This window comes from Hydra vulgaris, chromosome 11, assembly GCF_038396675.1.
Source record: "Hydra vulgaris chromosome 11, alternate assembly HydraT2T_AEP".
NCBI lineage: Eukaryota > Metazoa > Cnidaria > Hydrozoa > Anthoathecata > Hydridae > Hydra > Hydra vulgaris.
Window position 1 is genome coordinate 5,797,501 of NC_088930.1, and position 12,103 is coordinate 5,809,603.

Genomic DNA, 12,103 nt, shown 5'->3' on the forward strand with positions numbered 1-12,103 from the left:
AAAATTTGCATGTTGTCTTCCCTATTCTGAGTTGGGGGATTTAATATTGACATGTTGAACATTTCCAAGTCGCAGATGACAAGAATAAACTATTAAATTATAGAAAATAAAACACTTTTAATAGTAGAACAGAACCTGGATAAAATTAGGGGTTTAAAACTTGTTCTTCACTTAGACACAAAGTTGGTCAAACAGTACTGGGCAGACGTAATGGTTTCAGAAACAGTATAAAGGATGGCAAATAATGTTTCCTCTCCATAGTCGGGTTTACTTTCTTCTAGTAGTACTTGAAGTACCCTCCTCCAAAGTCTTGTGGAATATTATGACTTAACAGACCAGATCATATCTTGTTGTGCTGACACAACTTGCTCTAACACTGGAAAACATGTTGCAATTAGATGCAAACGACCAAGAATTACAACAAGCAACTCAGTATCGACAAGAGAAAGGTAATACAGGATGCAACAGGTTATTTAATGATCTTTCACTGTTTATCCTTCTTGAAGAGTCCAATGGCTGCTCATGCTCCATCCATTCAAGAGTATTTAAGATTTCATCGCAGATCATGATAGATCCACTTTCTCAGACACACTTGGTATTTTACACCACAGTGTGTTCTCTTGGCTTTATCTTTAGTTAGCTTTAGCAACGCTTAGAGGAGGAAGAGTGGATGGATATTCTTTTGTAATTGTTAAAATGTGATGTTCCAATGATAAACAGTTTTGACAGAGAACAACCTTTTACACTGGTCTGTCCCCTCTCAAAGCAATCAGACTTTGTTTCTCAGTTTTTTTTTTTTTTTTCTCTATCTTGATATAACCAAAGATAACATTCTCTCATGGAAAGAAGAGAAAGAAAGTTTAATAGTAATAACTTTTTTGAGTTTCAATCAAAAAATGAAAAAAAACTCTAAAAATTTATATAAAATTTTCTTTTAAAATACCTTCAGCTACACGGTTTCTTTGAGCCCATTTATTTGTATGGTCTACTGAAAAGATTTTCATAGTGCACAATTTTGTATTAGATTTTCTTCTAGGACACCCTAATATATGTGTATATATATATATATATATATATATATATATATATATATATATATATATATATATATATATATATATATATATATATATATATATATAATATATTATATATTATATTATAGTATTTGTAGAAAAGAGAAAGAGAAGCAGCATTACGACAATGTGATAATGGTTGGAGGTTGGCTGCAATAGCAGGTTCAACTATGTTTGCAATGTGTTTTTGCACCTTGTCTTATAGAGAAAGGGCATCATTAGAAGATACGCCCCAGACATGGCAACAGTATTCCATACAAGGCCGGATTTGAGATTTATAGAAATAGAGAATAGAATCCAAAGTACGAAATTGTCGAGCTCGACAAAGAGATGCAACCTTAGTAGATGCTAATTTTGCAACTGAATTGATATATGGTTTCCAAGAAAGATTGGAAGTAAAAGTTAATCCTAGAAGATGAAGAGTAGATGGCTCATCGAGTGCATCACTGTTCATAAATATAGGAAGATCTAAATTATTGCGATAACGATTGGCTGAAAAAAATTGAGTTTTATCTGTATTGAAGTTCACCAGCCACTGTGAGCCCCATGCTGTAGCAGAAGTGAGATCCTTTTCAAGCTCAAATGCCCCCTCCAAGCAACCAGAGAGTGTTGGTTTCTTATCTCAACAAGAGTAAATGGTAGTATCATCAGCAAACAATGCCACCTTTGATGTGAGAATATCTGGAAGATCGTTAATGTAAATTAAAAAGAGTATAGGGCCAAGGATAGAACCTTGAGGAACCCCTGAAGTTACAGAGAGTGTTGTCCATCGAGGACAACTTTCATGCTACAATTGGAAAGGAAGGATTCAATAATCTTAAAGGTGTTGCAAGATACACCATAAGAGGAAAGCTTATGGAGAAGACCACCATGTTTAAACTTTATCAAAAGCTTTTGAAATGTCAAGAGCGATGACCTTAACCTCTCCACCTTTATCTAATGCAGGATAAAATCTATCAGTTATTACTGTTAGCAAATCAGCTGTAGAACGACAAGATCGAAATCCATATTGATGGTCAGAATGTAAGTTTTTAGATTCGAGATAAGAAATTAAGTGTTTGTTAATTAAAGATTCCAAAACTTTGCTTATGATAGGAAGAAGACTAATGGGATAGTAATTAGACAAATCAGATCGCTCTCCAGAATTTTTGAAGATAGGTATAACAGAGGCCGCTTTCCAGCATGCCGGAAAACAAGACTCTGATAAGCACTTGTTGAATAGTTTTAAGAGTATAGATGATAGCTCCGCAGAACACTTCTGCAAGACAATAACAAGTATGTTGTCTAGGCCACAAGCTGTAGAAGAATCTAGACAGGAAATTGCTTTAGATACTGAAGCTGGAGTGATATGAATGTCAAGCAATTGATCAACCTGTTTGTTGGCAATATTAGGTAGAACGCAACTAGTGGAATCAAGAGATTATTGATGAAAGGTTTTTAGCAAACAATTCAGGTTTGTCTTTAGGTGAGGTGACAAAGTCTGAACCATACAAGAGAGGTGGAATTAAAGATTTGCCCTTATTAATACTACTAAAGATTCTCCAGAAGTCACGAGAGTCTAATTTTCGTGATGAAATACGAGATTTCATGACCTGAGAATGGCGGGCTTTGCCTTTGGCTATATTTTTTTACAATTGTTTCTAGCAGTAATAAACAGACGTCTGTTTTCTGGAGAATTGTTTTGCTGATAAATATGGAAGTAACGGTTTCGGTTGGCAATCGCAGCAACACAGTGTGAGGAAAACCATGGTGGAGAGTGAGACTTGACCTGGAATCGTCAGAGGAAACAAAAGATTCCATGCCAGCCTGAATCCATGAAGTTATATAAGAAGCACATTTGTCGACAGGAAGATAAAAGATTTCTACCCAAGGTTCATCGCAAAGAAAATCACGGAAAGAATCCCAGTCAGCTTTACTGTAGTTGTAAGAGGTGCGATAATAGGGGATTCAGGTGATTAAGAAGAATGAGATATTATTTTTAGAGAAATCAAACTGTGATCAGAAGCACCTAAGGGTGAATGTGGAGAGACTAAGCACTGACTAGGATCAGAAACAAGACATAAGTCGAGTAGAGAAGGTAATTGATTCGGGTTGTCTGGAAAGCGAGTTGGAAAGTTGAATATTTGAGTTTGAGATTGAGAAAGGCAAAAGTTGTGGGCTTTAATGCCTGCAGAATCTCTGACACTAGAGCCAAGCTATTCAGAGTTGTGAGCATTAAAGTCACCGACAACAACTATATTAGCTGATGGATAAAGAGAGAGGGCTCGGTCAATATGATCAGTAGTAACAGCAAAAAGAGTGCAGTCTTGTGATGAAGGAGAGGGAAATAGAACAAAGAGAAAGGCGATAGAGTGAAGTGGTGCTAAACGAAAGCACGTAAAAGAATAGTCTGTGGATTCAAACTTAGTTTCACGACAAATGGGTGAATTCTTACGAATGTAAATGCCCAGGCCAAGCATGTGACTATTGGAGTCTTTACGAATTAAAGGAAGATAACCATCAACACTAAGATTGCAAGATGATGCATCTGAACTCAAATTAGTCTCACAAAGAGCAAGTAGGTCTGGTGAACTTTGCAAGAGATAAGACTCAACAGAATAAAAGTTTCTTCGAAGACCACGAATATTAGTGAATGGTAGGTTTAGAGAACTTGGTGATGATGGTTTTTTTTGTTTTATAGGTTTTGGTACTTTATTCATTTTTAAATTTGATTGAAGAACTTCAGTCAAAGCATAGATAATACTCAGAACACTGTTTAATAGCCCAAGCAATTGCCTCATTACTACTAATAAACCCTAAGCCATAACAAAATGTGGCCTCTGCAATGCACTCCAAAAGTACAAACAGGGACCCTATATATATATATATATATATATATATATATATATATATATATATATATATATATATATATATATATATATATATATATATATATATATATATATATCCATATATATATCCATATCTATATCCATATATATCCATGTATATATATATCCATGTATGTATATATCCATGTATGTATGTATGTATATATATATATATATATATATATATATATATATATATATATATATATATATATATATATCCTGGTATACTTATACTTATAATAATTTATTTTCTTATATAACTTGTATGCATTTATTTACTTATGTAATAAGTAATAAAAAAAAATTTTATTCTTTGTTTTATTTATTTAGACTTTTTTTTTTTTTTTGTTCTTCACCTCTTCAAGGCCGAGAACGCCACTACTGATGAGGAGGCAACTTAATAGTGGTTATAACCCTCTCTCCACCCTATAACTCCGAAATACGAACCTTGACGAACAAGGCCGCTGCGCGGAGAAACAAGTTGAGCGCGGTACTACCAGGGACGTAGTGGGGATCGAACTCGGAGCCTTTTGCTTATGAAGCGCACTTAATTTTACTTAATATGAGAGATTTACAAAAAAGAGATGTTACAATTTGTAATACAATTACAAAAAAGAGATGATTACAAAAAAGAGATGTACTTAATATGAGAGATTTACAAAAAAGAGACTTAAATGTCTCTTTTTTGATAATATATATTATTCATTGTATCTCAGTGCATTTAAGATATTGACTCTCAGTTGAAATAATGTAATCTTATTTTTAATTTGTTTAGTTTTAAAAGAAGTTCCTTCAAAAGGTAATTTATTAAAATGTGATTGCAAAATGAAAATAAATAATATAAACACTCTCTAAGTTACACACACTCAAACACACACACACAGAGTGTGTGTATTTATGTATGTATATATATATATATATATATATATATATATATATATATATATATATATATATATATATATATATATAATGTGTATATATATGTATGTATATAGTTCTATATATGTATGTATATATATAAATATATGTATATTTATATGTATGTATGTATGCATTATTGTTACTATATTGGTGTAATTCTATTTAAATCTTCCAGATTATTAAGTTGCAATAGTTTGTAATTTTTAAAATACATGTTATTGGACTTTAGTATTCGCTTCTAGCTTACTTTACACCACATTTAAGGACTTTCAACCAATTTTATACTAACAACTCATACCATCAAGACATTCTATCACAGTAGACACACAAGTACACTGCATTGACTGTCTACATTACATACACATCTATAAGACTCAAAGCATTTCACAACTCTCACTGACCCACGTTATACTGCAACAGAGCACTGCACTTATCGACACTCATGTCAAAAAAGTGACTTACAATAGTATGCAAGTTGTACTTAGCCCCACCAAGTGTCCTCTGGTCCCAGTGTCAATTTAGAAGTCTGGCAATCGTCCTGACAGGATACTCTGAGAATAGTCCTTTTGGGATAACACAATGGTACACCTTGACAAGATACCCTGGTGTAGATCCAGAGTGGAACTTCTTTTGGGGTGCCGGTCTCGGACGAAAGTTGGAGGTCTTCTTGTGTTCATACTGTACCATAAGGCGAAAATCCATACGGTACTCAAGACGTCCATGGCACACTTATATTGATAATGTATGTTTACCACCCTAATAATACACACCACATAATAACTACATATAAAATGAATAATTCTGCTTCATCACTGATACTGTCTACACATCACACTTACGCTGGACACTAACGACAATTTAGTGGAACAACAGTAAATGACTCTTATGTATCTCGACTATTGTTTATTGTTATTGTTAATTTTTAAAACATTTTACTTATCATTTTTTTAGTATTTTTCTACTTTGAGGCTCTTTCTTTTCCACAGGACATCTGTCCTATTGTACTTTTATCTCACTCTGCTAAACTCTTTTTAACTTATTATTCATCCCTAAGGCGTTCACTGTTCGGTGCAGCTTCACTAAAATGCATTGCATTTACAACGCTGTATATGTATCATATATATATATATATATCATATATATATATATCATATATATATATCATATATATATATATATATATATATATATCATATATATATATATATCATATATATATATCATATATATATATATATATCATATATATATATATGATCCATCAATGGTGATGTTATACATATGTCGAGAGTGCTACTTATCATAGCACTCTCAACATATGTATAACTTTCCTTTAATCTTTAATGAAGCAGCTCTTGCTGTTAAGAGTTGAGATAATTCTCTGAACTTGGCCCAAGCAGACCTTACTCTTGCCTTAGATGCTTCAACTGCTCGACCAGCTGTTCACACTATCTTTTCTACACTTTTTGTTTCAATCAAAATTCACTATATATATATATATATATATATATATATATATATATATATAGTTCTATAGTTTGTTGGCTTTAGGAAGAGCGGAAGGAAAAAAGTGATTCTTACGCCAACACATACGTCACTTTTAATTACTTTTGACTTTCGTCCAACATTTCCGTGTTGGACGAAAGTAAAAACCATTAATTTAATTACAAATTAATCGTTTTTTAAAAAAACCACAAAAACGCAAATTTAATTGACCAGAATGTTTTTAAAAACATTCTGAATGTTTTTATAACATTTTGAATGTTTTTAACAATATAAACAATGTATTTATTTTTATTTTTTTTAATAAAATGTTTTTATTTTTATTTTTTTTAATAAAATGTTTTTATTTTTATTTTTTTTACTGTAAATTATGCGCGGAGTGTTGCTACATCGACTATCTTATAGCCTGACTCGCAAGGGAGTGCTGCTACATCGACTGACAAATAGCCTGACTCGCAAGGGAGTGCTGCTACATCGACTGACAAATAGCCTGACTCGCAAGGGAGTGCTGCTACATCGACTGACAAATAGCCTGACCCGCAAGGGAGTGCTGCTACATCGACTGAGGGTTTGGTTGGGGCAGGCAGTCTATCATTATTAAAAAAAAAAAATTCCGGTCTTGCATTTTAATTTTTACTTTTTGTCAACAAAATATCGAAAAAACTTTCGGACAACATCTAAGGGTTCTATATATATATATATATATATATATATATATATATATATATATATATATATATATATATATATATAAATATATATATATAGGTATATATGTATATATAGGTATATATGTGTATGTGTGCGGGTGTGTATATATATATATATATATATATATATTCATACATCAGAAAAGCCATTTTAATGCTGTATAATCATTCTCACAGAGCAAAAATAAATTAGTAAAAATACTTATCTAACACTTCCTGAAGAGCCTCTTGAAGGTGATACAGACTGTAGACGAAAAAGTCAGATTAGTGTTGTAACTAATTTATATTAATAATAATAATAATACATATATATGTATATATAATATATATGTGTATATATATATATATATATATATATATATATATATATATATATATATATATATATATATATATATATATATATATACAAATATAATACTCATTTACCTTATTTTTTTAGCATTTATCAAAGAGCAAATAGGTATCAGCTATTTATATATCTTTCTATAAAACAGCATTCGTATTAATTATTTTTTAATTTCTTTTTTTGATTTTCAGCTAGCAAAAAAATAGAATTAGGTAGGTAATCTGTTTAAATTTTATTTTTATTTTGTATTTTTTTACAGACTTCTATCAGAAATATTGGTAAACCAAATAACTTCGTTATTTTGTTAAAAAAAATTTTGTTTTTATTTTAGCTAAAAGGCGTGAGATTCTTGGTAAAATTTTTTTTTTTTACAACCCTTTTAATTTAGTTTACCTTTTTTGTTTATCTCTGAATCTTTTAGCAATTATGTTGTCCAGAAGGCGGAGTTGTATGTTAAAATTGTAACCTAGTAACAATTTACTAGCAATTTACTAATTACACATTGGTGGTCATTAAAGATACTGATGATGATGAGTAGAAATAGTGTAAATAAATAGGCAAATAATATATAATTTGTTGATACCTATTATATTTAATCAAAGAAGAAAAATGCTAGATTAAATGACAACAAATGCAGTTTTTTCACAACATAAGGATGTTATTTGAGAAGGTTGCATTATAAAGGGCTCGATAAAAAATACTTACAAATGAAATAAATTAGGTACAAAATGCTAAATTTGTACCTGTTTTAAAATTTAATATGAATAAAGACTTATAACTTCTTTATACTCCTATTATAACTCCAAATAATTCCTTTTCTGACATTAAGGGCTGTATTATTAAAGATTAAAAAGGTGTTATACAATATATGCACGCAGAGTGTTATAATATATGGCAGTGTAACAAGCGCTGTAGGTTGATGATCTTCACCCTCTGGAAAAAACAGAAGAAGATGATTAGTAAGTGACTGATATTTGACCGAAGCCATTGGTTGGTAAATTACTATAAAAAAAATAGATTTTTAAAAATTTTAAATATGTTATTGATTTACTTGTATTTATTTACAATTTCTTGACTTTTTTTGTTGAAAACTGTTTACAACTATTCTTATGTTGCTGTTTTCAGCTTTAGATGTTGCTGAGCAAAGTTGTGCTGGTATTTCTCTTCTAAATATTTTATATATAAACGTTTTATTACAGGGTTTTATTTACCAGCTTTCTTGAAATTTTTATTGTTTAGTAAATTATTTACTCTGTGTTTTAACAAATTTGAAATTGTTTTTTAATAAATAGCTAATGATGAAGATAAAGAATATGCTAAAGGTAATTAGCTGTAATATTGATCTACGTTTGCGAATTAAATAATTTTTGAATATACTGTTCTAATTAACTTAAAAATTTTAAATTTCAAGCCAATGCATGGCCAGTAGGTGGGCAAAATGTGAAAAAATTTAGTTGTCTAATCTTGAAAAAAATTTAATTGTAGCATCTATATGTTAAGAGAAATTTATTAATAATTTATTTATATTAAATTTCTTAGTTAACAGGGCTCTGAGCATTGGAATATTTGAAAAATGATTTGAAAAGAAATTTGAAATAAAGTTAAAATAATTATAAAAAAGTATTTTCGGTGACATCAACATTGTGATATTTCAATTACATCTGCGTTGTCCATACACAAAATTAGTACATGTTATTTTAGAGTAATTAGAGATGAGAAAAACCATTATGTTGAATAAATTTGTCATAGTATTCTATCTCAGTTATACTTTGAAAATCAGATTTAATAAATAAATTTACAAATAAATAACTATAACTAATAATTGACACAATTTGCCATGTTCTATCTAATATTCATTTGAGCTATATGATGCTTCAACCGAGTTTCCATTGATAGATCATCTCTTTGAGTTCTCGACAAGATTTTATATATGTTTTTAGTTGCTATGCTACCTTAATTTTGTATAGCAACAATTTATTTTTAAATTAACCTTTTAATAGTATTTTATTTGCGCTAAGACACAATATCGGGCGTATGTATTAAAAGTAAAAAACTGTGCACTTTTCAGATTTTTCTAATTTGTTTAAATTTTGTTTTAAAGTTTAATCGAATTTATATATGTATATATATATATATATATATATATATATATATATATATATATATATATATATATATATATATATGTATATATATATATCTCACATACATATTTATTTAGACCTCGAAGTACTCAAGCAATTGCGTATGTCTGTTTACATTTATATTTTTGGTTCTTCATTTTAAAATTTTTAAACTAAACTAATATTTATTTATATATATTTCAATTTTATCAATTTTTGTTTAATAAGTCAAATGTAACAGTAATTGTTTCATATGCGATTATTGATAGTAATTACAGTAATTGTTTCGTATGCAATTATTGATAGTAATTACAATCTTTTTTTTTGTATCTAGGAGTGGAAGAGGACGAAATAGGTAAGGGTTTTAAAATGAAAAGTCTGGTCACTTTTTCGTACTTAACTATTAACAAATATAATACATGATATATTTAATTGTTAACCGTAACTTATATTATATATTTAGCTTTAAAAGAGTTAAAAATAAGAAAAGGTTAGTTGTTTACTAAATATCTTCATTTTTTATATTTAATATTTTACGATAGAATCTTATTTATTTTGCGATAAATCTATTAATTTCGTATCTTTTTTTATAGAATCGATTAAAAAGCAGATAGGTATTTGTTATTTCTTTTCTGATAAATAATTATCTATAGTGACACGGATTTCATAACTGCTAACAGGTCCCGGTGCATAGGGAGTGTAACACCTATCACAGAATATAAAATCACTGTATTCTGTGTCAGTCCAAGTAACAGTTATGAATATCGTACTTAAATTACTTAACTATTTACTTAAGTAAAATGACTTCAGTAAACTGATTTACTTAAGTAAAATGGCTTAACTTACATTTACGTTGCAGCATTTTTTTAAAAATTTTCAATTATTTGATTGCAGTAAGCTGGAATTATTATTTTTTTTTTTTTTAGCTAAAAGAAAAGCAATTCTTGGTAAATAAAATTGTTAATAAGTATATTTTAAGGGTTTGGTTGGGGCAGGCAGTCTATCATTATTAAAAAAAAAAAATTCCTTCGTGTCCGATAACCCGAAATTGTGCTTAAAAAAAAAGTGCACATGCATCGACTGACTTTAAGGGAGAACATGCAGCAGAGTGCACACATCGACTGAGGGTTTGGGTATAGTAGGTTCGCTTGTAAAACAAGAAATAGTTTTTTCATATTTTCGGACCTTAAGGACCGCATCGGAAAAAGGGACAATCTAGGTAGACTCTAGGTTGGTCGACAATCTAGAGCCTACCTAGATTGTCGACCAACCTAACCTAAAGTAATTTAACTTTCGAAATTTACTTCAAATATTTTTGGATTTAGAATTTGCCGAGAATAAAATTGTTTCAGGTATTCCATATTTTAAAACTAGTTTTATATTTAATTTTTTCTATTTCTAAGTACTTCTTGACTCTATTCGTCAGTCGAGATGCAAGTGGTCGTATGTCCACATTTTGTGTTTTTCCGGTTTATTATCAATAAATGCTCCTCGATCAATGGGTTTGGTGTCCACTAAATATGGTCACAAGAATAATAAAATTTTAGGAAATATTTGAATAATTAGTCGGACTTTTTCGCAGAAAGTCGTTATAACATAAAATTTTTAAAAATAGACATATTGCCTCTCAGATCTCGGCTGACTTTTTAAATGTTTTTTTCCATAACTTAGTGTAATTTAGCGAAACTATCTACTTTTATAATATACAGACCACTTATTGTATAGATGTAAAATTCGTATGTTTTCTTTAGGACCTTCAAAAGATATTGAAGCGAAAAGTATATTTCTTTGATTACACCGTTTCAAATCATTTTCCTTTTTAACACGCAATAATTTTATTGAATATCTTATAGATTTAACTCGTCAAGATTTTGATGCCTATCGGCGAAGCCACCCTGGGCCCAAATCGAGGGCCGCTTTTAGGGTGTGGAAAGAAAATGGGGCGGACCGGCCAGGATTTACACCATACCCGCGCCGTGTTCGCGGTCGTGATCGTGGTGGAAGCACCGTTGTCAATAATTTTTCGTACACCTTTTAGGTGATTAAAAGTAAACATATATATAAGGCAAGTGTATATATTTTTATGGTATTTACATATTTAAGAAAATAATATTTGTTAATGAATCCGCTTTTTTCTTCAACGGTGGTACATATTAAAGAATCTTAACAGCTTAAAAATACAATACATGATAAATTGTAAGTTTATACAAAATAAATAAGTTACCAATGCCTTTATTGTAACAGTTGTATAGTCCCAATAATGTTGGGGTGTTGAAAATTAAAACATTATCAGGGCCAATGACACAAGGGGCAACAAATACTCTTCCCACCCGGACTTTTTGTTTGTTTTTATAAAGGAAAACATTTTAGAAAAAATAATTGAAAAGAAGTCTTTAAAGTTTTTTTAAATTTACTAGTTGTTATTGAGGTAATAAAAGCGAAAGCGCATATAACAGCACCTCAAAAATAAAAATATTGAAACTGACTAAACATGAAATTATTCTACTTGAATACAAGTGAGAGCTGTTTTTAAGCATTTTAT

General features: G+C 29.9%; 1 protein-coding gene across 6 annotated transcripts in view; it reads left to right on the top strand.

Annotated features, from left to right (window-relative positions):
• The window catches only part of LOC136087357 (uncharacterized), a 12,910-nt gene extending 1,225 nt beyond the window's left edge, over window positions 1-11,685 (top strand). The window contains exons 2-15 of one of the 6 annotated variants that reach the window (XM_065809890.1): window positions 4,728-4,751; window positions 7,532-7,552; window positions 7,630-7,650; window positions 7,770-7,790; window positions 8,564-8,593; window positions 8,731-8,760; window positions 9,660-9,683; window positions 9,896-9,916; window positions 10,025-10,051; window positions 10,155-10,175; window positions 10,488-10,508; window positions 10,887-10,913; window positions 11,313-11,339; window positions 11,415-11,685. In XM_065809890.1, the coding sequence (XP_065665962.1) occupies window positions 4,728-4,751; window positions 7,532-7,552; window positions 7,630-7,650; window positions 7,770-7,790; window positions 8,564-8,593; window positions 8,731-8,760; window positions 9,660-9,683; window positions 9,896-9,916; window positions 10,025-10,051; window positions 10,155-10,175; window positions 10,488-10,508; window positions 10,887-10,913; window positions 11,313-11,339; window positions 11,415-11,599 (500 nt within the window). In that variant the 3' untranslated portion in view covers window positions 11,600-11,685. The remainder of the gene's footprint in view (window positions 1-4,727; window positions 4,752-7,531; window positions 7,553-7,629; window positions 7,651-7,769; window positions 7,791-8,563; window positions 8,594-8,730; window positions 8,761-9,659; window positions 9,684-9,895; window positions 9,917-10,024; window positions 10,052-10,154; window positions 10,176-10,487; window positions 10,509-10,886; window positions 10,914-11,312; window positions 11,340-11,414) is intronic. The other 5 variants (XM_065809892.1, XM_065809891.1, XM_065809893.1 and 2 more) reach the window with 5 other exon arrangements.
• Window positions 11,686-12,103: the final 418 nt, after the last annotated feature.